Here is a 27,146-nt window from a genome sequence, read left to right as displayed (position 1 = left end):
ATGGCTGGGTATGATTGTATATTTTTGTATGGGTGTGTGTTTGCATAGATGCAAGTACTTGCATGGGTGTTTGTATACATTGGGGTGTATTTGTGTATGCACACGCAACCGTATGCACACGCACATTTCTCTATTAATATGTTGTCATTTGCAGGGTGCATGTCATTCTCTTGAGATTCATGGCTCTCTGCTTTCGATTATACTCAGACTAGTCCAAAACCCCTCTGAACTAATCCTAATCAATTTGGAAGCCACCACACTCAGGCATGAGGCTGTCAAATGTGAGTGTTTGCAGATGTCAGGGCATGGAAGGCAAGAATCCAGGAGGACAGATCAAGGCTTAGTCACTGAAAAATACATGCCAGTGCATCCCAGCTCCAGAGTACCATCATAGCCCATAAGAAAAACTTGTCATGACAGCAAATCAATAACTTCTTGGAGACGATTCGTTTCTGAAATAACCCTGATTAATTATGCCAGTGCACGCTTGGCAACAGCACTTTGCTCCAGATTAACCTAATGCTTTTTGCATGAAGCAGGATTATAACTGGTTCTCATAAGTCAAATTCGACATTTCAAATCAGGCTTTAAAGGTTTGGGTTGTAGATTTTATAATGTCTCCATGTCAAACCTAATTGCTCTTATTGCTGCTAGTAGACGTTTGCCAATCAATCAAAATAACATTTATTTTATCATAAACAAGAGTAAATTAAAACCATTTGAAATCATTGTATTTGAAGACTCAGTGAAGAAACATTTTAGAACCTTCAAGTTTGCACTACACTGTGATAGAGAACTCTGGTGGTGACATTATAAAAGTTTATGGAAGTGTGTTACTATTTTCACTTCAAAAAATTAATGCCTCTACATATTTTGTGAATATGCAGCTTTAATTTGGCAATTTATTCCCATTTGAATATGATTTGGGTCAAAATAGCTCCCTTCCCTTCTGTAATGGACAGTTATGATTTTTGTCTCTTAAAGATAAATATATTTTGAAATTTACTTATACATTGCATTCAGGAACTAATTTTTTAATTCCACTTCAATTACAGGGGCATTTTTTCCCTAATAAAAGCTAATGGAAAATAAGATTCGCTTAAGGGAAAGTCAGACTAATATGTTCCTTCAACAAAAGCCAAGCATATTATGGCCAATTTGGTTTGTTTCTTCTCCCTGCAGTGCCTCAAGGCATTAGGGTCACCTTTCGTCAGGCTAACTAGAGCCAGCATTAAGAGGTGTCTTACTCCACCTTTTGTATAGATACAGATGGATAGAAAACCTTTCAGTGCCATCACATAGGTATGTAGTGAGAACACAAGTAAAAATAAGGAATATTTTTTTTCAGGGACAGGGTTGACATCATGGGAATCTCATTTGCCAGGTTATTTTGAGGTAACAGATTAACCCTGAACTCTCCCTGGATTTGCCCCACAACATTTATTTCTCATTCACATCGTCTGATGTCATCCGGTTGATTCTCTGGGTAGCTCCCCTCCAGGTGGTGACCCAGGAATCCAGACCATTTCCATCTGTAGCTCCATGACAACACATGGCTCCAGGTCAGTATGGCAGAGAAGAAAGCGAACTGAGAGTAGTCTTCGAGTACCCTGGTCTACAAGTGTTCACATCTGTTCTGTTAACATTAGGCCCATTGGTCAGAACCAGACCCCTCAGTGGCCCTGCCTAACTGTAAAGATGCAGAGACAGGTGAGCGATGCTCTCTGATGGGAAGAAATGATTCTAAGTATATACCAAAGAGAAAACCCCAGTGTCAAGGGATCTCACTCCAAGAGTAGAACAGGAACATAAGCATGAAGACTTGAGGTTTCTTAGCAAAACAAGAACAGTTACCAGTGCAGAGTGATATAAGACTAATCTGGAAAAATAGGTTGAGTCTCATAGCAAAGGCCTTTGAACGCAATGCCAAGAAAGGGATTGAAGGTAGTTGGAATGCTTTAAAGAAGGGAACCAGATGATCAGGATTGTGTTTTGAGAACTGTCCCTTGACATTAGAGGGTGCTGATGTATCTGGATGAGTGAATTTTACAGAGAAAATAATTTCTGAGAAAGCAGGCGATTAGCATTAAAATCCTAGTTTCTTATTTTTTTTTTAAATTCCAGAATTCTCTTAACAATAAGTTTCACTTTCTATAATTTCTCCCCAAACTTGCCATTTTCTCCTGATGTTTAAGAAAATACTCCAACGCTTTCAAATGTTACTGACTGCAGGAACATCCAGTTCAGTGTCCCTTTTCCCTTGCCTTCCACCTCTACTTTATCTGGCATTGAGGTTCCTCCCCTCCTTCTTCTCCTCACTCCATGGCCCAAAATGCTTGCAAAATACTTTTGAGTAATAGGCCATCAAAAAAAAAAAAAAAGAAAGAAAGAAAGAAAGAAAGAAAGAAAGAAAGGTCGTACAAATCCCAGAGGGTGCTTCTCTGTGACAGTGACTTGCTGTTACTCTCACTCCTTCCTTTCTCCTTATGTGAGGTCCTCAATGCCCGGGGGATTTGCCCTGCAACATGAGCATGAAGATTGGCTTCATACTGAATATAGAAGCCATTCAGCCCGTTGCCCCTGGAATCTTTCCAACCTGAATGGCAGGGGGATGAGAAAAGGTTCCTGGCTCCTTCTTTCAAGCTCCACCATGAGAGAGTTGCCCTGAGAGGCTCATGTTCTCCCCGTGCTCCATAGGCAACGTGGCATCAAGGCTCAAAGGGTGGCCTCAGAAGCTGAACTGCCCAGGTCTGAGCCCCAATCCACCACCTTCCCATCAGATAAACCTGAGCAATTTTCTTAATTATTCTTTGCTTCGTTTTTCTCTATAATGGAATTGATGATGATGATGATGATAAGAATAACAACAAAATATACCTCAAAGGATTCTTGTTAACATTGAATGAGTTTTAATCCATATAAAGTGCTACAGTTGCTAGCATGCAGAAAAGAGATCACACAGAATAACTTCAATCATATTTGCATATATTGAGTGAGCCGCTTTGACTATAGGATCTCATACATGCAACCCTAGTGAATTGGCTCTTTTCAAAGGTGAAAGACTTCAAATTTGTATTAGGCTAATTGAAATACATTTCCAAGAAGAGTAGTTCATTAGGGGCAAGAATCTTTGTTCTGGAATAGTGAGTGACATCTTAGTACAAGTCCAGTTAGTAAAATATTTATTGAATGAATGTAAAAGGAGCTTGAGAAGCAATGTGTCTCAGTTGGAGCACAGTTTCTGAGGTCACGGAGATTTGATGTCAAATGCTGACTGAACCAATTAGGAGTTCTATACTACCTTTGCCAGTCAAACCCTTGTTTTGCTCTTTCCTTGTACATAAAATAAAGGTACAAATAACTACTGCATAAAGATTGTCATGAGAATTAAATATGATAATAGTTGAAATGTCTAGCATGAACTTAGCACAGTAGCTAAGTAAATGGTAGCTCTTCTTATTTATTCTACATTTATGTGCATCAATAACTAACGGAGGAAGCATTGTAAACACAGACGGATGAAGAGACACATTCCCTCCTGTGTGTGCCTGTCAAATATTCCCAAAGATACAAACTAGTTTTTTGTACTTTTCCCCATACATTGTTTTCAGTATTGTGGTGCATATTAAAGGATAAAAAAGGAGAAAAGAGGGAAAAATTGTAGGTAATCAGGCTGAGAAAGGTATATAAGGTAAAATACTGGAGAGGAGGCCTGAACAAAGTTGTGGGGCACATGGAGCCCTGTCATTGCTGAAAGACCTGCAGGACAGAATATCAGACAGGGGAGCCCATGGCAGGTAGATCCACCTCTCCCTGCTCGTCCTCCACCCCACCTGACCTTCCCACTATTTATATACAAATGTGTTTCTCTTACCTTGTACACCTTAACCATATGGCAGGAGCATTGTGGCAAAGCGCACACCAGAACCCTTGGTGGTTTGCCTTCTGGTCACCTCACCTAGCCAGTCTTCATCCTCACACTCTCTCATGGGCCATGTCTCCGTGGTGGACCATCACTCACTTTGACTTCTTGTCCTGGTAGATGAATTCCTTCCTTTCTGCTTTGTAATCCCTAGTCACAGGTAAAAACCCAGCTCAAATGTCTCCTGTTGTGTGCAGTCTTTCCCTGACCCACCCAAGCAGAGCAGATCCCTCAGGCCCTTGCATGTCAGCCATCTGGCTATAGCACATCATGTTGTCTGGTTTTCTGAAGAAGGCAGTAATTAGAGAGATAGTCTATAAGAAGGACGAATGCTAATTGTCAAATGTCATGGGAGAAGTAAACAAAATAGGTCCCTCAGAAATCACTGTTACATTTTATGGTACAACATGGGCCATTTCTAGCATCCCATTCTCAAAAAGAATTCCTTATTTGGAAGGAATATTACACCACACTCACCTCCCAAAAATGCCATGTCCCCTTGGCACCTCATGGCCGCCATCATTAGGAAGATTTTGCAAGAGGTATTTACTGCCCTCCAGTCATATTTAAATGCAAAATAATAGTCCAGTGAACCATGTCCCTGTCCTAGTGTAATTGTTTCTGTGATGCATAGTTTGCTCTTAATTGCAAAGATATGTGTGTCTTTGTTTATAATGTGTGACATTATTTGATTTATTTGGCCTAATTATAAAACCATATCCTAATAGTTGTTGGGACTAAAGTTAGAGCTGAATGAATCCCAAATTTAGTACTTAGGCCAAAAAGAGATTGGGAAGTACCTGAGACACACAGACTCGCTCGCAATGCATGTTGGTTCCATCTGAACCTGAGCTTTTGACCCTGGGTCACAGTTTTTCTAACCTCATTTTGAACAAGAAGCTGCTCATGTGTAAAAAGCAATTCAATCCCACTTGAGAGCTGTCAGGAACAGACACCCAAAACCGCACCAAAAAGGCATAGTCAAAAATGTTCTGGAACTTTCTAGAGAGAGTCTACATCATGTTTACAGGCATGACCAAACAAAAACTAACACCTCAGCTTTTAGGAGAGGGAGTCCCATGAGGAGGTTCCATTCTGGAGACTTCTGCAGAAAAGGACACTATAGTGTTTGCGATTGGCAGCTCTCCGTCACTCTAAACACTGAAACATCTGTCCTAGGGAGGAAGTGGCTAATTTGAACTGATAGTGGAATTAATAACAACAGCTTCAGGATAAAACATTTGTTCATATTTTCAGAGGTAAAACTTTAGGTTCGCAGCTGAGCCTGTATCGTTTTTATTTCCAAGATGCCTGGATGTCATCTCAGTCTCTCTGTAAGAGGAAGATGCCTCACCAACAGATTATAAATTTTTGGCCCCAAGGGAAGATCCAACCTAATTTTGCACAGGCCCCCACCCTATGTAGTGTTTTCCTGTACTCATAAAGCACTGGACTTTTGAGGGAGCCCAGAACTTTACCCAAGATTGGAATCAGCCAGTGTTTTGTGATATCACTGTTTTCTGATGTCACCCCTTCTATCACTTTAAATATGACTTTGCTAATGCAATGGGCCTTATTTTAAAAACTGGGAAATTCCTTCTTTCTTTATGTACAAATACAGATTTCCTATTTTTAATAGGATAAAAAAAAAAACAAGCATCCAAGTTACAACCTGGAGTGTATGACTTTTTGCACCTAGGAAGGCTTTTCATATTATTTCCGTTTGTGGTGGACCTCATGGAGACTCTTTCTTACCTCATCTTCTCTGGGAGGCCCTGTCATGTCTCCAGCATGCCTGAAACTTGGGTGCCCATAAGACTGCAGGTACACACTGACACACATGCACACATACGCAGGTGCCATGCATACTTACACAGCTGTCCTTATATTTTTGATCATTAGTTGTCTTAGGGATATCAGAAAATCTAGATGTCCTGACAACCGTGAAAGAAAAAGCAAGCTTGCTTGGTGATCTGATGCACCCTTTACCATGAGCACACTCTCAGAGGCTGCCTGTGTCCTGCTGATGCAGAAAAATGGACCCCAGGTTGCCAGCTCTGTTACCCAACTAGGCTGGCCACACCTCATATTCAAAACCAGGCTTTGCCTCCAAGGAAGAAATTATTTTCATATGGTACAGGAATACCATCCTCCTATTGAAAAACAAGAAGTTTTAGAGAGAAAGAGAAAGACAGTCTGGGGTCTTACAGCCCTTCCAAGTGTACCTCCCATGACCTAAGGGCCTATCACTAGGCTCCACGTCTTAAAGGTCCACCTGTACTCCCAGGATCAAGCCTCCCAACACAGACTCCCTTGGGAACAAGCCACACCAAAAACCACAGCAACAGTCTATATAAAGAACAACCCAATACAAGTCTTGGGAGCCCCCACTGTTTACCCCACTGTTTATTTCCTCTGTTTATCCAAAGTGAGCCTACACCTACCTGAGAATACTCAGGTTTTAAATAGTATTGGGGTGAGAGGAAACAGGTGCTTCTTGATTATGTCTCCAGTCCTCTGTAGCTGTCATCAAACCACTAGAGGGTTCTGACTTTATAGTAGCCCACTTTGTCATTTATGATTATTCAGATAATCACAGGAAGTAAGGGTGAGTAAAATTAATTTTATTAGAGTGAAGAACTTTTTGTTCCTTGGGGGGCCAACCAAAAAATACTTCTGGTCTGTGGGAAACAATATACGTGATCTTCAATCATGCACAGGCTTATGATTCTAAGATTATTCAACTCTGTTATATTTGAAAAATACAATGCTAAGGCAAAAAAAAAAAAAACCATGGGATTTGGAGGCAGATTCAAAACAGATCTGTTTTGAATCCTCCCTCTGGATCTAGTAGCTGAGTGATCTTAGGCAAAATAATTAACCTCTGTGAGCTTTTTTTTTATCATCCACAGAATGAAGTTAATAATAATCACTTAGGAGAATGTTCAGAACATTAAGTTATCTCAACAAATATTCCTCAAGTTCCTTCTAAGCGCCAACAAGGTCTTTTCTAAGTACTGCAAATGCCATAGTGAATAAAACATAAGATTTCCATTCTTGTGCAGCTGGTGGTCTTAAAAGGGAACAGACCCTTTCTATCCTGGTCCTTAAGTCTTTGAAACAGTGTTGCCTAGAAATGGATTCAAACTGGATTTCTTGTACCTAAAGTTCTAAAATAACTATCCCTCTTGCTACCACAAATTTGGAGTTATAGCTTAGCTGCTAAAAGTTACTTAAAATTCAAAATGACCATCTATAAAGTTTTACCATCTTTTTAGTTCATAAAACTTTAAACTAGGGCAACACTTTCAATAAATCTTTGGTATTATGTTGACTTTTGCTAGTAGATGCTATTTACAAGTAAATATGATTTGCATTATAAATGTTCAGAGGAGAAGATAAACATTCTTTAGTACATGAAAATTCTGAATGATAAGAATGGTCTAGAAAAACTTTCCTCCTTAGTGGTTATGTCACTGATAGAACAAGTTGTTCTTTTTTAGTGTTTCAAGGGTAAAGTGATCTACAAAGATCTTCCTTTTTTAAGGTAGATTTTTCTGCCTGCCATCAGTAAAGTACACCCTAACCCTGTGCTGATTGTCAGCAAGTAGACTAGATAAAATAATAGTCACTGGGTAACTAAGGATATTTAGGTTGATCGCTTGAACTAATATAAATTTGTAGAAAAATGGGTTCATTTCTACTCATTTTGGATTGCAGAGGCAGAACTAAGAAATACCTTAATATGAATGAGCTCAAACTAATATCATTCTCATTTATAACCACATGGGTTATCAGAGTCAACATTATCTTCAATGTAAAGGTTCGAAGAATTTTTTTCTATGTAAGGTTTGATAAGAAATGACCTTATTACTAGCTGTATTTTTAATTTTACACAGTGAAAGTATTGTTGCTATCTCAAACTGTTGGTAAAATTCCAGACCAGTGTCATCTGAGGTAACTTGATTACAATAAAAATACAAGAGAATGGTTCTTTAAAATGCATTTATCTTTTCTGTATTAGCACATATGTGCATTTTGCATGCTTCCCTACAGAGCTAATTATACTGTTTCAAAACAATAATAATAGTAAAGAAGATAAAAGATGAAGAAACATAAAGCTACCCAACTGTGGGATCACTCTCCTGACATCCTTGGAATGCCACTCTAATTACTAATGAAATGGCACTTAGAACAGTTATCTAGAGGAGATTGTTGAGGCTAAAAAATAAAAAATCCACCATTTTAATATTTCTTTCAAAATCACTTTTTTTCTATTTTGTCTGTGGACATTAACAATAAGTTGCTCCAGAGATGCTTACCTTGATATCCCCAGCATGTCTTTGACCTGCCAACACCTACCTGCCACCTGGCTTCATTTTTGCTGAAATACTTGTTATAATATGAGTTTGAAAATCATGACATTAAATTGTCTATTTTTCTTTACATATGCAAACAACACAGCGTGAGCAGGACAAAGATTCTTCCATGGCTGTTCAGGAGTTACTAAATAAAATTCAACCCTGCCAACAGATCGATTTTCAGTCATTTCTGCAATCTTTGCACTTTTAAGAAACTCTAGAGTTGACAAGTAAGGATATATCCTGACACACTTTTATCTAAGAAGCTCTTGGAATCTTATGTCTAGCTACCATATTTTAGTACCAAAGAATATTTTGGATCTCAGAGGGATTTAAGAACTTGAATTTCCTTCTTACCCTTTGGGTAGAGACATTTCATCTCCATTCTGGTCTCTTGTACTTAGTATATAGAGTAACCACTGGATCAGAAAGACCGAGGGAATGTTCCACTTAACTTCTTGGGGTTCTGCCTTCAAACATCATATTTAAATCCATGTACTGCTGGTACATACTGGCAAAGCCTTTTGGGAAGCAAATTTGATGTCGTTTCCTAATCTGATGCTGATACACACATAATTTGGCAGTAGGTGTCAGTAGCTTTAAAATCTTCAGATACTTTAACTCCAAGGAAATACTTCAACATTCAGACCTTCAAAGAGTTCTATTTTAAAAGTTGATAATGACATTTCTAATAAATGAAAAATTGAAAACCCTTTACTGTCTGATGCCCAAGGACAGGAATTGGTTAAATAAATTTTAGTATATCCACATAATAGAATTTTAAGCAGTTATGGTCAGAGCTGGTGGTCTAGAAGAATTTCTAAAATGGAATAACAAAAATTCTCATGCTACAATAGTGAGATAAAAATCTAAAACTAAATTGCATGCACAGTATGATCTTAAAGATATATAAATAATATGACCAAGGAGGAAAGAAACAACAACCCATCCCCCCTAAATGTTAGCTATGGGTTATTTTTGTTCCAGTTCTTTTTGCTCTACCTCTTTCTATGGCAACAAAATTTCCTATCATGGACATCAAATAAAACAAAATTTCAAAAGTTAAGATACAGAAGAAAAACGGAGCAGTTGTTGCGGGACATGTTGTCGTGTCTTTCTCCCTCTCTGGCGTATTATATACTTTCTACTCTGGCCCCTTCTTGGGAATTTACACTGTTATTTTCCTACTGGAGAAAAAATACAACTGTAGAAAGGCAATGATAAGAATCTGTGTCACCTAGTCTCTGTTCTTTTCCAGCACACGACGGTTTTGCCCTTTATATTAATCGAGATGAGGACATCGCACCATCAGTATCCCAGCAGGAGCAGTGGACTCACAGCCATATGCACCTTCTCTGTGGGCTATATATTATGGTAAGGACCGTGCCTGCTGGGCCTTCATATTGTATGAGATTTTGCACAGCTAAATTTGGGCACATATTGCATTATGGATATAATCACTAACAGATTCACACTGTGTGCCTCATTTGGTCCAAGACCTGGGCTTTGTCTCGTTTCCCCAGATGCTTATATTTTTAGAAAGTATATGCCAAACCTCACACAGCAGGAATTTGTTGAACAATCCCATGTAAGCAGTGGTTCTTCCAAGGCTACATTTTTCAACTCTTTTTCAAACTAAATGTTTTTCTTGGACACCAATTTTATAGCTTAAGGGCTTTTTAGCTTGGGATTTTTTTTTGTTGTCGCTTTTGTTGGGGGTGGGGTGGAGAAATTGCAACAAACATGAAATAAGGACAGAAGAAATGACCTCTTAGAACGGCAACTTTAATAGGAAGCAAGCGAAAATTTTCTGAATGTGTTTAAAACTTGTTCCAGAATTAGCTATTACATATAGAGTGTGTTTAATTGTTTGAAGGTTGAATGTTGGGGTACATCAGCCACAAGAAATCTCCATGTGGTCTACTGGACACAGTGAAGTCCCAAGAGTAAGGTGACAAATTTATCTGATAAGAGTTTTTGCCTGGCAAGTTTACTTCACATTAATTTAAGTTTTTATCATGTTTTAATTCTTCAAAATTTATTTATCCTACCATAGAGGAGTACTAATTTCTCTTTATAATTCCACATCTGCTTTGATATATTAACACACACATACTCCTCTTGACTGAGCTGTCCCTCCCACCAGCATTTCTGTCTCTTGAGACACTTTTGTCCTGAGTTCTGGGTCACCATCCCCTCCTCTAAACCTGAAGGACTGGATAATATTCTTCCAAACACCCCACAACTGTACTTCATCCGCCAAGAGCCCAGAGCTCTTTGGGAGGCCCAGTCTCCATGGAGTATTTGCTTCATCCAACCTAGAAATATAAAATTAAGTACAGCCAGTTCAGGACTTCACATACTATGCATAAACAATCACATAATGCCCCGGATCTGATCAGAAGGAGAAATTGCTGCCAGGAAGTCACACTATATGGCTGGATCCAAGTGGCATCCAGATAGTGGACCCCAAAATAAACATTCAGAGAAGTTCATCCCAACTGACACTCCATCAACTAGTAAGGAGCCATTTGCAAGCACTGGGAAAGAGTCCTAATTACTTTCCAGAGTTGGTTTCCTGTTATTGTTGTTGTTTTTTGTTTGTTTGTTTGTTTTGTTTTTCTGCATGCAATACCTTAAGTATTGACTTGGTCTGATAGAAAAAGTCCAAAAGATCACAGATGAAATGTGATTAACGTTATGTCTTGGAAATGAACTTCCCTGCTTTTTACATATAAACTTGATATTCAATGACTGTTCCCTTTCAGAAGAATCGAGTAGGGAAGCTACAGTCACTGCAAGGATGCTAACAAAAGCTAAACATACGTGAAACTGCCTTTAACATTAGCTTAAAAGTCAACCTCTCATACCCACACCTCCACCTATGGGACAGGCAGGTTTTGCTCTCTGGAAACCGTGGTATATGTCTGAGGGTTCATTTTTATCCTATTCAGTTTTCTTGTAAAGCCCCAGAGGTTTTAGGAACTGTGTTCTTTTTGATGGCCTTTCTTCGAAACTGTGTATACAATCAACTCATGTTCCAAAGAGGCATGGGGGAAATACCACACAGTCTTCATTATAGACCCCCAAGATCCCTCATTACAGTGAAGCATGACTCATGCTCTTGTGCCAAGTGAGGCTTGCCAGCTCCATGTACTCCCAAGCAAACCAGTACTTGTTTGGTCCATGTGTTTGCTTTAACCAGAGAATTCCCTCAGATTTGTTCTGAGAAAGCTTTCAAAGTAAGCATTTTCCTTTGGTGTTCTGCCCCAGGCACTCATAGCCGTGCCAAGAGCTGAACAATGCCTCTCATGTCATGTCACATTGTATAAACCCAGAGATTTAATTGTTATCAAAAAGGCACTGGCTTTTGCTCCCTTCTAGACTATCTCAGAACTCACATACCAGTAACACAACAGCGGAAGTTTCTGGATATGAAATCTTTGGATAGCATTCCAGTGTTGGAACTGGACATTCTGGAACCTCATGCCAAGATGAAGAAAAAATAAAGCAGTCTTCTTATCATGTGCTAATTATAAAATAAGTAGATCTCCTTTATAGTACTGAGTAGGGTTGAGCTGACTGTGTACCTTGGGGCTGCGGGCCAGCACATCCACTTCTTTCCTCAGATACTAACTGGCTTTCCGTTTCCTCCCCATTGAAAGTTATTCTTTTCTTAGGTTTGGAGAAGGAGAGTTGAGAAATCCCAGGAGAGATGCCTGGACTTTCCCTCAGTGATGCACCCTGAGCTCCCACACTCAGAGGCTCCATTTCCCAATCTTGTCCCAGTCCTCCCAAGCTTAACACCCAAGTCCATCCCAGGTCCTCTCGTGACCATGTCTGCCTGCCCACCAGGCTGCTTTCTCCATCTACCCAAATGTTTCAGACATAAACAACCTTCTGTTCACTTTATGGAGAGCTCCTAACTCTTTTCCTGAATCCTTGTCCTCCATCATTTCCCATCATCATTTCTCTGCACCCTATTGGTAAGGTTTCTCCTAATAAATGAAAGGATCCTTATTGTCTCATGCTGCATACAACACAGAGGTCCCCTTGGTTATTCATATGACAGTGATTATCAAGGTTTGTAGTAGGTACCATTCTTCTGAAGTGGACACCATGCCAAGTGCTTTTCAAATATCACAGTATTGTTCCCCCAGGAGACCTATGGGAGGGGCATATCTTTCCCATTTCACAAAAAAAGGAGCTAAAACTCAGAAAGCTTGTTTGACTCAATCAGAACAAGACACTGGGCTTTGCCAGAACTATAGACGTGTGGCGTAGAATCCATATTATTAGCTATACCCTTGCCTGCCTCTTCCTGTAGGAAGAGTAACTCTATGGATGAAAGTATTATATGGAGTTTTGGTTTTGTTGTATTTTAAAGAAACAAACCAGAAACAGCAAAGTCTAGGAGTTAAGCCTATTTCCTGGGTTGGAATTCTGGCCCCTCCACTTCACCTTTCTAGGCTCATCCAGATGTAAAATAGGGAGAAAGATAGTTTATCCCTCACAGAACAGTTGTAAGAATTCAATGACTGAATGTACAACCTAGAGAACAATGCCTAGCTCATAGTAAAAAGTTCCTATATTTGCTACTATCAGTTCTGAGAAACTCCCCAACAAATGGTAATACTAGCACCTAATGTTTCCTTTTCAAAGGTTTGAGAATATTAGTTAGGATGCCATAAGTTTTTTCTCCCTTTACTTATTTCACTCACTCACTCTTCACTTTTTCTATGGGGCTTGAAAATATCATTTTTTATTGTCTTAGGGCCCTAATGGTTTCATATAAATACCATATTCCAAACACCATTATCCCAAATGTGTTCATAATTTTCCAACACAGGAAATGGAGCAAAAGCAGAATGAAAAAAGACCTTTACTTTGTGATGCAATCCTAAATTGTCTCATGATTTTATTTGCCACTAAGCTTGATTATCTTTGGGTCATGCGATTGTGGATAATTTTTTTTTCTTATTGAAACTTCTGCATTTTCTCAAGTTTCCCCTGGAAACATCATTATTTCTATTTACACATATTACCTTTAAACACAAAAAAATAAAAAGAAAAAGAAAACAAAAATAACAGTGCACTCAGATTTTTTAAAAGAATTTTATTCATGAACGAGTAAAATTTCGACTAAGAAAACGAAATTTTAGACCACATTTAAGTCCTCCCGTTAAATTGGATGCTTCTTCACCAGTTAAACATATCTGGCCCACGGATAATTGTTCTTTGATCAGAGGATGACACTTTTCTCTGTTCACCTTGAACCTTTCACTCCACCACAACTGCCCACCTGTTGGCTATTATGTCTGTACTAGTGCTTCAAGGTTTTCCTGATGTTTCTGGGCCTGGGATGAACGAGTAACTTCTAAGTACTTCACATTCTGAATAGAGATGCCTTTCTTGGGGTTGTAAGAGACAACCAAAGGACTCTGTTCCCTTGCCCATCCCCAGAGCTACCCACACTCTTCATCATGGCCATCTCCCCCAGCCTCCAGCTCCAGCTTGACTGAGAAAGCGAAAGAGGGTCTTTGCAGACTTGAATTTGGGGTCTGAGGGAGCCATTAGGGGATGGAAAAATGTAACACGTAAAGGAAGTGCTCCCCATGCTCACCAAAGCCAAGTGTGAGAGGCTCCAAGAGAATCTCTGATAAAGACGGGGCTGGGGCAGGAATCCACTCAAGAAGCAGACTTTTCATTTCTCTTATGCCTCGTACCTGTGCAAGGAAAGTGGCATGTGGAGAGAGGGACTGCTGTAGAGCCGCCCCCGATCTCATGGTTGTATGTTTCCAAGATGAATGAGTTTCTTATGGGTATGACTTGACACAGAGGAAGGTTTCCCATTGAGCTGTCTTGATAGGCCCCCAAGAAGTCCAGCCCCCGGGGCAAGAGTTATCCAGCAACTCAGTTATCCACAACTCTGGGTTGTGCTCCCATGGGCAGAAGCTGAGCTGTGTTATATGTGTCGAGGGAGCCAGCCATATTCCCCGCATCAGGAAACTCTGCAGTGGAGAAGCCCTTCAGAGACTCCCACAAATCTCACACCTGAGTCCCAAGAAAAAGTGGGCATTTAGACTGCAGCTTCAGTACACTGATCAGCAAGCTGTTGGGATTAGCCAGAGAAACAGAGGCAGCCACTTACAGAAAAAAAGGCAGTGGAGTCTGGAGGTATTTGTCCTCCTCTCATTTCTCCTCTCAGACCTCCGGGCAGCGGAGAGGCATCTCAGGACCAGGCCATGCCCTCCCCTCAAGGCTCTGGAGTGGTGGAAGAATGGAGAAGCAAAGTCCCCACCTAGGAGCCTCCTGTGTTTGAGGAAAGCAGAGGGCCAGATGTTGGATCAGAGTGAGAAGGGAGAGTGCACAGAGACTCCTGGGGTTGGGGAGGGCCGCCGAGGGCCTTGTGGGTCATTGTGAGGACTTTGTGAACAGAGCACTTACATGACCCGAGAGGTTTTTAGAGGGTCCCTTGGGCTACTTTGTTAAGAGTGGATTGGGGCAAGGGATTGTTTTAGTCAGCTCTTTCACTGCTCTGACTAAAAGACCCAATAAGAACAATTTTAGGGGAGGAAAAGTTTATTAGGAGGTTCACAATTTCAAAGGCCTCAGTCCATACACAGCTGGCTTCATTCCTCGGGGCTCAAGATGAAGCAGAACATCATGGCAGAAGAGTGTGGTGGAGGGAAGCAGCTCACAGGATGATCAGGAAGGGGAGAGAGAGAGAGAGAGAGAGAGAGAGAGAGACTCCACTCACCAGATACAAGATATAGACCCCAAGAGCATGCCCCCAATGCCCACCTCCTCCTGCCACACCCTGCCTTCAGTACCACTCAGTTAATCCCCAGTAGGGGATTAATTCACTGATTGGGTTAAGGCTCTCATAACCCAATCATTTCACTTCTGAATGCTCTTGCATTATCTCAGCCACGAGCTTTTGGGGGACACCTAATATCTAAACCATAACAGGGATGGGACAGGGGAAGAGATGGGAGGCTATGGAAGTAATCCTGCTGAGAGACAAAGTGGCTTGGCCTCTGATGGTAGAAATGGGGATGGCTGAAGGTACAGTCAACAGGACTTCGTGACCCAGTCAATAAACTCCAGACACAGCCCCTTTAACAATATTTAACCTTGATATGGAAGACAAAATAATGCCTACCCTACCCCCAAATGCCTACCCTACCCTACACCCTGATCATCAGAAAATGTGAATGGTCCCTGGAAAAAGGACCTTGAGGTGTGATCAGGTTAAGGACCTTGGATGCAGGACATTATCCTGTGTTGGCCCAGAGGACCACAGGAGTCTTAGAGGGGAAGAGCCTTTCATAGCTGAGGTCAGAGCGAGACACCATCTGAAAGAACAGTCTCAAAGATGTAAGTTGGGAAGGACCCAGACCTCCACTCCTGGCTCTGAAGGCAGAGGAAGGAGGCCGCCATGAGCAAGGGACACAGGCCATCTCTAGAAGCTGAGAAGGGCAGAGAAGAGAATTTTCCTCTGAAGTTAGACATCTAATCTATAGAATTTTAAGTTTATGTTGTTTTAAGTCATGAATTTTGTGGCGATAAGTTATAGCAATAATAGCAAACTAATATACTTGAGCAAATCATTCAATCTCTGTGGGCCACAGTTTCTCCACTTGAGGAAAGAAGAAATAGGATACTTAACAGGCAGGATTACTGTGAGAATCAGAAAAAATGGGTATACAATGCCCACCCCATAACTGACACTCAGTACAATGGCCATTACTATAGTTGAGAATGCTCAGTCTTTGGAAAGCCTAGATTTAGCACTTTCTGCATGTGTCTTCCTTCATGAACCTGTGGGGCTTATTCTGGGAGCAGAAGTCCAGATCATTGAATTTAGAGGCTCCTGGTTCAGTTTCCCTCTTCCTCGGCCTTTGAGCATGTTGCTTAGCCTTCCCTAGTCTCATTTTTACCACCTGTAAAACACAAAAGAACACCTGTGTCACAGGCATGGAGGGATGCTCAGGAAATGAAAGGATCTTTCCTTCCTTCTAGGCCACAATAAAAAAACCCAAATGTCTACAGTCTCCAAGAGAGAGGCCCATTTTCTTTCTCTCTCTCTTCCCCACCAACCTCATTTAATTTTCATTTTATCCTCTGCTCTTCTTATGGGTTTTGGTCCTTTTCATGGGATTTCTATCTTTGTACCCTATTAAGAATGCTAAAGAGTTTTCTGAAATTTTCTTATGGTTCATATATTAAGTTATTTCTGGAGCTCTGATTTCCCCCTGAGAATTGAGAATGTCATTGCTTTCCCATTGTTCCAATCTGCTTGTTTTCAGAAGCACTTTGCTGAGAGTATGTTGCTTTCTCATTCTTTTAACAAGAAGTCTATCTTTACTCTTGAGGGCTTAGCCACTGAGATGTGGCCTGTGCTGGGCCACTCCAAGAATCGGCTGGTGTGCGTGTCCAATCAGTTTCTTAGATCTGCTTCCACACAGAAAGGGCCTGTATCTCTAATTCATCTCAATTCCCAGGATTTATCATTTGGAATTCATCTTCTCCTACCTGCAAGAGTCAGTTCTCAGACATTTTGGGAATACCTGGAGAAGGGGAAATCCCCATGTGCTATTAACTTTCCCCACCTAAGAGTCATTTTCTATATGGTTATGGGCCTTCCCACATTCCCAGCTTCCCACCCATAACCATACCATTCCTTCTTTCCCTCAGTCTTCTCAGATTAACAGGTTGATGCTGCTTTTGTCTTTGATGCTACTTGGCAGTTTTTCCATGTGGACATCTCTGTCCACTTTCATCTTCCTCCGCCTCATTCTTCCACTCCTCTCAATGGATGGCCTTTTATGCCACAGAGAAAACCAGACTTCCAACAAGGACTCCTTCACCTTCCTCCTGCAGGTGCTCTCTCTGCACTCACCCTCTTCTCATCTTGGAGATGTGTTTCCTCACTTTTCAACAGCAGCCCTCCCCTCTGTGAGCTGGCCCCATCCTCTCCCAGCTTCTGGAACCTCATCTGTCAATCATCATTTCATTCTTCTGTAACTTCAGCCTCACTCTTGGATCCTTACAGTCTAGTCCCCATGTTCACCTTTCAAAAATTGCTTTTCCAAGATCACCCCCTTGGAAATCTAGCTACTACCCCACTTCCTACTCACAGCCGAGTTGCTCCCAGGAGTCATTTAGACTGTCTTAACTCTCGCTTACACATCAAAGAGACAGGATAATGTAGTGTACTGGTTGAAAAAATGAACTCATGTCTAATTCTCTTTCTGCTACATGACCTTGAACAATTCATTAAACCTCTCAATGCCTTAATTTCCTCATCTGTGGAATGAGATAATAATTGTACCTATTTCTTAACATTAAACATTAAAATAATGTTCATCTTGAGTATATGTAAGGCATGTAAGATAATACCTAGCACAGAGTCTGTACTGTAATATTATTATTATTAACCCACTTTAATATGGCTTTGCTGATATCACTAGTGGCTTGTATCTTAAGGAAGTCATGGAATGCTTTGTAGGCCTCTTCTCAATGGATGTTTTGTGCACTGTTTCTGCAAAACTCTCTTTCCCTGACTTCAGTAATATAACAGTCTCCCTATTCTTTCCCTCTCCAGTTTCTCATGGTGATCCCCTTAGCTTCTTTTGACGGTTCTTCCAATTCTACCCAAACCTCTATATTGGAGGGGTGTTTTTGACCCAGTTCCAGGTCCTCTTCTGTTACTACCAGTTCTCCCTGGTCCATTCAGTCCCCTCTGTGTTTGCAGTACCTCCCAAATCTTCAGCCAGCAGCTCTCTACTGAGCCTACTCCATAATCTACCCACTTAGCAATTTCAAGCCAACCTCATATCATACCTGATTTCCCATCCCACCTCCAAACCTGCATACCGTGCCATCATCACCTACCCTGTTACCCATGTCAGAAATCTAGGAGACACTCTCAGTCTCTCTTGGACACACAACAGGCAGTTGCTTATCAGTGTCTGGCTTTTATACCTGCAAGGAACTTTTATAACCCTCACACTTTGCTCTACTTCCACGGTCAACACCATGGTCCAAGCTCAGTTATCTCCATCTTAAACCACCACATAAAACTAGCGTCCTCCACCCACCCTATCTATTCACGGGATCACTGAGTGATCTTTTAAAAACAAACATAAGCATGCCACTCCTTTGCTACAAAGTTTGGCTGATTTCTCATTGCTTCTAGGGATTAGGACAAAATTCTTTACATGGTGGTTTAGAGAGCCCTGCATTACCTGACCCCTGATGACCTCTCCTCTGCTTCCTCTTCCCCTTTGCTAACTAGGCCAGCCATAGTGAACTGTCTCTTTGATTATCAAGAGATTATCCAATTATCTTCCCAAATTTACCACTTTCACCCTGTCCATACCCCACCCAACCCACCTTCCCCCACCATGACTCCCACTTCTGTTAACTCATCTCTCAGGCTCTGGCCTGATTTTCTTTCTCAGTAGTGGGGGCCTTCTGGGTTTCTCCACGCTTGGCAGCTTCTGTGTGGTACACCTACTGTAATCCCCTGTTCATCTGTGCCTGGGGATTTCCACATTGCATGTAGTCTTGTAAGTTTGTGGGGTTTTCTTTATCCCCAAAAGTCTGTCCCCATAGTCCTTTCTCCTCACTATCTAGAGCAAGAGAAGATCATCACCTGAAATAATCTTAAAGAAAACAGAAAGCCTTGTCTTCTACAGTATTCTAAGGGTTAACTATCTTTAGACATAGCATCAATCGAAATGTCATAGACAAGATTCTTAATTTTGAGAGCTCAAGAAGAGATTGTGACAGTGAGTTCTAACTGAAAATTGCATTGTATATATACCCCCACACCCCTCTCTTAACACTTAGCTTGATGGTAGCCACATAAACTGTTGGCAATGTCTCTCCCATTTATTTCTGTAAGACCGAGTTTCAACTGTATCATCTCATCTCCCACCTGCCTGATTCGTTTAAATTGCCAATGGAAGCTGATAATCCTGTAGGAGAAACCTCACAGACTGCACTTCTTGTCTGAGTGACATCCTGTATAGGAGATGGTCCAGTTCAGGCAACAGGAACATCTCAAATAGAGGAAAATTTCATTTTCTTTTTAGCAAAATTATAGCCTCTGCCTTTTCCTGAGCCGAGCCTCTGCAGGTTCTCAGAGAGTTTGAGAGCACTTTGAAGGCTCAGAACATTCTCTGATGGGCTGCACTGGAGGCTTTACAGGAGCATCTTCACAGTGACCTCAGCCCTGCCCTGCTCACCTTCAGCAGAAGGTTTCCAAAGCCAGGAATAACCAGGAGGAAAACAGTTCCCAGGCATGGTCTCTCCCACAAGTGCTGGGTTCCCAGGAGACACAGAATAAAAACCAATTGAAAATAAACAATTCAGATGAGGAGATATCTGCACCAGAGTTGAATTTGTATTCCAAGAGTCAATAGAATCTAAAGCCAAAAAATCATTTGTTTGAGATTAATGGAAATGGCGAGAGAAACTTGGTCTAAAAATCACCATGTAAAATTTTGATTTTATACATCTCCTAATAGTTTTCTAAGTAAACCAAGCATCTTGATTATTATTATTACCGTAATATTCTAGATCTTATTTTGACATATTTAGGTACATGTTGATAGATGACAAAGTTCACTGACTTTCTCAAAGAAGTGTCTGTTGAGTGCCTACCATGTATAAGGCCTTATGCCAGGTGGGGGAGGTAAACAATGGGAAGAGCTTTGGTTCTGACCTAGAAACTTCTACACTATTAAAGGACACAGGGAAATAAGCAGCAATTAGACTTGATGAAGCTTGTTTATAAAAAGGAGAAGTAGGTGGACCTCCGAGAGCCCAGAGGAAGATTCTCTAACCTCTTTTACAGAGTCATGAAAGTGACGTTATCACCTGCCCCTTTGTGGGTGAATAGGAGCGATCCCTATGAAGGTCCCTGGTAAAAGCCCCAGCCAGAGGAAGGAGAGACAACCCTCAGAAAGCCAAAGAAGTTCAGTGCACCTGGAGGCAGTGACCTTGACCCTCCTTCACTTGCATTTTACCTTCCCAAAACGTCCTTCTCTGAGCAGGTTTCTTGTTGATTGAGTGGGTGGGTGGGTGTTCTGTCCCCTTTCTGTGCAACCAGCTGTTCTCTGGTCACTTCTTCCCAGCCTCCCTGACAGCCCACTCTTCCACACCCTCCCTGTGTTCCAACTCTGAGCAAGCATTCTTACCCTGCCTCCCATCTATTTTCCACTTCTTGGCCAGAGAGTTTGTTTTTTAAATGCAAATTTTATCATGTCAATCCTTCTATTTAAAACTTCAATCGTTTGTTTTTCCCAGTTTGAGGTTTCTGGGATTTTTCTGTTTTGGTAGCACTTTTTCTTTTTTCCTTGCACAATGTCTCCCTGGGCTGTGATATTCTCACATGACAGTAGAGAGGAAAACAAAATATGTAAGTCATCCTTAAAATCTGAGAATCACGTGCAAAAATCCTATGAAAATTAAAATGATGCATAAACTTACAGCTACAAATACAAACTATTTTCAAATGATAATCATTTAGCCCCTTGATATTCTGCTGGAAAAACATTGGATGTGAAAGATAATGGAGTCTTTAGGCTTGGATGAGCTGTGTCCTCTATCTAGCTCTGCTGGAAGACTACAAGAAGGAAGTGACAATTCATTCATAAATTCTTGTCAGCCTCTAGAGAAATCCAAGAATTGTCATTAGAACTCTGCTGAGACCTGTTCCTTCCCCAAAGGAGTAATAGCTTGCAAAAAACTATCGGTTGGAGAAACTTTTTTTTTTTAACCTCTCCTTTTAAACACACTGCTATTTCCTTATTTGTGACTATGATAGGATTAAAATTCAAGTAGATTTTCTTATTTTGCTCATTTTTCAAACCTCCTTTTTGTTACCTTTACCACTGAACACCATCTTGACTGAGTTAAAGTTCTTATAAACTTTCTTGTAACATTTCTTTGATTTTGCTATAGGAACTTCTGGTCTCTACTTTTTTCCAGCATTACTGGGAATTGAACCCAGGAGTACTGTATCACTGAGCTACATCCCAGCCTTTTTATTTTATGAGACTGGCCCCAAACTTGCAACCCTCTTGCCTCATCTGACCATGTAGCCATCATGCCAAGCTGGTCTCTAATCTTGCTGTGAAGAAATCTGAAGCGAGCGCCATTTCTTTAGAGAACAAACTGCTATTATCAGGATACATTTTAAAGTTCTGTCTTGCCTTGAATTTAACAATTCCATTAAGGTTAAATTCATTTTGTCAATTTTTTTTACCTTTTTCAGAAAACTTCTTTTCATTTTCAGATATTTTTTTAAATTTGGGATGTTCTTCTAATAGATGGTGTATTTTGATTCTTTTTTTTTTCTTCCTTTAAAAAATAGTATTCATACACACTTAGATCTTTAAGGCCAATTTCTATTTGCAAAATAACTCATATAAAATGTGCAGTGTATCTGTCAGTCATTCACTTAAAAGTGTTTGCAGTGAGTAATTAACAGTCCAAACTCATCAGTCCTGCTTGGCCCCTGGTAGAAGGTCAAGTTAGCAGCCAGACACACTATCTGCATTCTAAGGAGAAATAGCCTTGATTTTCACTGTGGTTGGCTCCAGGGCTGTGGCGTCTGTTCATGTTCTAAAGTCAGTAATGCCAGAACACGTGGTAGTGCTACTAGACCAGCTGGTGTGTGTTACGTTGGCATGTATGTCCTTTCCAGTGTAAGCATCACAGCTTGTGGTTGGCTGGAAGTGCTCTCCTAAATGCCACCCATTCCATATCTGGGAAAGACGACAACAACAACAACAACAACAAAAAAAAAAAAACTGGATCCGTGACCTTGTTGCTAGAGCTGATCACCTGACTGGCAGAGAACCCACTTCTTATCCCGTGGGAGGATAGTAGTTCTATTTGACATCCAGGACAAGGAGGCCCCACTTCTCCTGAGCATCACGTAAAATTTTCTTCTCTCCTGGGGTAGTGACATTGTGGCCGCTTCTTCTCACAATCTTTGGAATGGCTGGGTCTAAAAATAAGATGGCATGAGTCAGTACAGCCCTCATAGAAAGACACTGTGTGGTGCCACTATCACCTAGTCTATAACGCCAGCAGCACATGAGCAGAAAAGCACAGACAGTGTGGCAGGAATAGCAACACACGCAGGTAGGTGATGGAAGGTGCCGAACGGGGTCTGTGACAAGTGACCTTGTTGAGAGGAGGTTGAGAGGAGCTTTGTAAGGTAAACACAGTGTTCCTCAGGAGCGACAGGCATCTTGCTGTAGAAGGGACACTGCCAGACTTCCCCATCTCAGCATGCAAGATTCCTGCATTGAACAGGAATCTTAGGTGGTGGATAACTCTTTAGTCCCAGGTTCTTCATCTGCATAGTTACATTTCTTCCCATACCTGCTGTGGCATCCTTGCTTTAGGCCGTGAGGCACAGTGGGCATTGCCCTCAGCAGAGGCAGTTTTGCTCAACCTGAACCACAGTTGAGGGAAAGAGCAGTGGTTTTTTCTTGATTCTTCTTGATGCTTTCATTTGCCACATAGGTGATCCCAGAAGCCCTAAGTGATCCCCTGCCTGCCGGTGCTGCCTCATCCCTTGACCTTGTCCATTTGCCTTTTATGATTTGGCCACATTCAACTTCTTTCCATCCCTCAGACATCCTGCGGTTGTGAATCTGGACTAAGGGGTACCCAGATAGCTGGCAAAACATTAGTTGTGTCTATGAGGATGTTTTGAAAGAAGTTGGCATTTGAATTTGCACACTGAATAGAGAAGATCACCCTCACCAATGCAGCTGGGCATCCTGCAGTCTATTTAGAGCTTAAATAAAATAGGTGGAGAAAAGGCAAATTTGCCCTCTCTGCTGAAGTGGAATATCCATCTTCTGCCCACAGAGAGCAGAGCTCCTGGTTCTCCAGCCCCCGGACTCAGACCATGACTTACACCACCAGCCCTCTGGGTCCCGGGCCTCTGGGGTAGACTGGAATGACACCACCAGCTTTTCTGTACCTCTGACTTCTAAACAGTAGATGGTGGGACTTCTCAGCCTCCATCATCACTGAGCCAATGGATCGTAATAAATCTCTTTCCATATGTGTCATATGTGTGTATATAGCCACTTGTGAACCCTAACTGGCAAGCACACCATGTTCCTTCTTCCCGCAAGACATTCATACGTTTGTCCCTCCCCTGTCACTTGCTCCACTTCCAACCCAACCCCTTCACCTAACAACTCCCACCCATGCTTTCATGTTCACCTTTAACTTCAACGTGTTCCCATGAAAATTTCCATTATCCCCTATTTTAGGTCTGTGTTTCTGCTTCCCAATAATTATTGGGAATTACTCTCAAATGTCTGGTTTTCCTTCTAGTCAGTGAAGTGCTGAGAGGAAGCACCATGCTGCTTCAATTCATTGCTGTATCTCAACTTCTTAGCAGAAAGTGTAGCTTGAAGCATGAGTTAAATGGAGAAATAAATGGATGAGGAGAAAGTGTGAAGGTTTGATGACAGCAAGCTGGATGAGTTGTTTTCTTCTAGCTTCTATTTTCTCTCTGGCAGGAAATGACTGAAATATAAGAAGAAAGGTGGGTGAGACAGGTGGGGTTTTGTTTGTTTTGTATTTTCAGGAAGAAATGGTATAATGAACTCCTATCATCTAATTTCAACAATTACCAATTAATTGTCAAACTTGCTCTATCCAACTCTACCTTGATTTTTTTTTATGCAGAGAGCATTTACTTACTATAAATCTCACCCTGTTAAAGTGTACGATCCAGTAGTTTTGAGAATATACATGAGACTGTGAAACTATCACTACTCTTTAATTCCAGATATTTTGTCATTCCCAGGAGAATCTTAAAATTCTTTAGGCAGTTACTTATCACCTCCCCTATCCTCTGGCAATGACTAATCTACTTCTGATCTATATAGATCTGTCTATTCTGGAATTCATGCAACATGTATCCTTTTATTACAGGGTTCTAAACTGAGCACACAGCTTGTACTTTACTCATTTTAGAGCTGAATAATATTCCATTGTGAAGATATACCACATTTTGCTTGTCCATTCATCAGTTGATGGATCCCTAGGTGGTTTGCATTGTTTAGCTAAAGATGGAATTTTGAAGGTATACAGTGCTCACATGTCAAAAGACAGAAGGAGCTATGGGAACAGGAGTTCCATACCACAGAAGGAGCCTGGTTGTATTTGGTGGTCACAGAACAATGCTGCACAGTTATGTAATATATAAGTTGCAGGAGAAGACTCAAAACTCCACATACCATCCCTCCTCAACTACCTGTAGCTCCTCTTGTAATGACTTATGGGTTTTGTGTCTTCCTTCTACCTGGGGCTTTCCCCCACCCCCCGCCAGGTCTCCCTGACACTGAGTTGGTGTCGGGTGCTATAACTCCAACTCCCATAACACCTTCACTGCTGCACCACCACTAGAAAGTGGCAAAAGGCTCTTCACCCAATACTCAAAGGTAGAGAAGTTCGGGATACTAGCCAGGTCTTCAAATATAATGTAGCAGTAGAGACAGGCTGTTTGAATGGCCATTGGAAAGTGTAAAAGTGCTTTTGAAAAGCAAAGAATTACTATTCATATGCCTACCCTCCATTAGGTGCAAAGACCTTTTTTCTTAACTTGCTTAAGTTTTTGACTATGTGCACTTTTAAAAATTACTAAATTATATAGAAAAATCAGATTTTTAATTAGCCCATTGAATTGAAAGGGATATTGCCTAGAATTGACCAAATAAATCCTTCTTCAAGATAGTCACACCTAGAAAAAAACAGCTACAGTTAAATCAGCATACTCCAAGTGTTTGAATAAATTTTCCTCTATGTAGAAGAAATAGACGACACACACAACCTCAGTGAGCTTTATCTATTAAAATATAGCTGGCAATGATCCACTTTCTTGGTTTGCTTTTAATACTTTATTTCTAAGTGCATGCATCTTTAAACCAACTATATAGTTTGTTTTTATAAGAGACAAATAGTACAAGATAGCCTTCAATTGACACTTGCCTTGCAATCCAAAGTAGATCTTGGTGCAAATTCCCCTTTGCTTATCTAATAATGAGGTTGGACAAAAATAACGCTGCCTCAGATTGCAATGTTCAAGGCATTCATTAAAGTTAATAATCAGTGCTCTTGTGTAGAAGCGGTATGCCTAAAGTTGATCGGCCCTTTATTGTGTGGAGTTTGCTAGAATTCAAGTAACAAGGAGCTCTCTACAAAGGCCATCAGGTAGGTTTCCATGGTAGCAGTCCTTCTTTTGTTATTCACATTTATAACATAGACAGTACCCGAATATGCACCGTGTCGTTGCTTAAGGAAAGGAAATGGAATGTTGATAACACCAGCATGATGAGAATGCAGGTCTCTGGGTTCCTCAGTAGGGAAGGCACAATGTCTACTCAGGCTTTCTTTTAAGCAGCTGTCCACTAAAACAGGGCTAGTGTCCCTTTGATCTTATTGCATATTAATAACTTAATTCACCTGTCCCAATTGTTGCTCTAGGGATAAATAGAACTGAATGACAGGTGAAATCATCAGAGCTGAAAAGAAGTTTGTGATTGTACACTTTATAGTGCAATGTAAAAAGATGGAATAAAACAGCTCAAACTTTTAAGGTATAAGGATTAATACTGAGGATTAAAAATGGCTGTTTGTGGTGTTCATGTATGTGTTCATTTTTCCCAGTGGCTCAGCACTTAGATTTACTCATTATCTTTATTGTCTAAAATAAATGCATTCTGGTGAGTGTGACCTCTCTTTGGTTATGAACTGATTATTTGAGCTCATAGGAGTACATGTGGGCTTCATTATACAGCCTGCCTGTTCTCACTCATGTTGACAGTGAAGCCAGTCAGTGCTCATTCAACTCCGTCTTCCATACAAAATAGAAAAAAATTGACTAAGGATTATCATGATTTTGCTGCTCAACTATATGAAACATAATTTTTCCACGTACTCAGCAAGAGAATAAAGACTATATTTCTTCATTTTGATTTACCTTTCTCTTTCTTATAGGCTGGGATATTCAAAACTACCTATGAACTAGTAGTTCCATAGAGCTTCCATTTTAGCTACTTTAATCTCTGAAATTTCTGTAAGATGTTGTATGTCTTTCCCTTGTAGATTTAGCCCTCAGTATAAATGACCTAGGTGGGTACTGAATCCACAGGGGTATATAAAAGTTTCTGTCATCTACTAAATATATTTTTACATATTAAAAAAAAAACACTTCCATGGGATGGGCAGTAGGAATTAATAGGGACTCAGGTATGAATGTGACCATTGAAGAAAAAATGGAAAGGAACTAGGATTGTGATGGGAGAAATTTAAACTAAATTAAGGGTTGAATTTTCCAGCTGGAAGTTGTCAGGAGGGACCCATCCACCTTTAGGGTGGAGGATGAGAATGTGAACTTCCCTTGTAGAGCAATGAGATTGAGATCAGGGCAAGGGAGAGAGATTGAAGGTCAGCAGGATTGGAAACTGGGGAGAATTAGGATCTAGAAGAGGACTTCCTTCCAGTGGGTAACATGAGAGAGTAGGAGCAGAAACAGAGCCAGAGCATGTGGAAGGAAGAGCTGAGCCCCCAGATTCTGCCACTTCCAGATAGTGAGCAGTGAGCCAACTCAGTCTTAGAATAAAGAATGTCTTCCATTGTTTCTAGAGTGTGCCGGACACCATTGTTTTCCCATTTATAATTTTTGCTCCTAATGGACAGAAAATAAGAGTTGCCTACAATTTTAATGCAGTCATTGGTATTGAGGTCTAAGCACTACATACTATTTATTCTAAGCCATCTTCTTTATGGACTTAACTTCACTCACTGAT

The 27,146-nt window shown here is 40.8% G+C and overlaps 1 protein-coding gene across 16 annotated transcripts in view; it reads left to right on the top strand.

The window, feature by feature from the left end:
- Nucleotides 1–27,146, top strand: part of Aig1 (androgen induced 1) — a 237,461-nt gene that overhangs the window by 183,345 nt on the left and 26,970 nt on the right. For 5 of the 16 annotated variants that reach the window (XM_078018993.1, XM_040283412.2, XM_013362650.4 and 2 more), the window contains one exon: nucleotides 9,542–9,657. The exons of 3 other annotated variants lie outside the window; for them this stretch is intronic. In XM_078018993.1, coding sequence (XP_077875119.1) covers nucleotides 9,542–9,657 — 116 coding nt within the window. Of the gene's footprint in view, nucleotides 1–9,541; nucleotides 9,658–10,159; nucleotides 10,235–27,146 lie in introns of all 16 variants that reach the window. 8 more of the 16 variants (XR_005733018.2, XM_040283410.2, XM_040283406.2 and 5 more) reach the window with 2 other exon arrangements.

Source organism: Ictidomys tridecemlineatus, chromosome 8 (assembly GCF_052094955.1).
Source record: "Ictidomys tridecemlineatus isolate mIctTri1 chromosome 8, mIctTri1.hap1, whole genome shotgun sequence".
NCBI classification, from domain to species: Eukaryota; Metazoa; Chordata; class Mammalia; order Rodentia; family Sciuridae; genus Ictidomys; species Ictidomys tridecemlineatus.
This window is presented reverse-complemented; position numbering and strand designations above follow the sequence as displayed.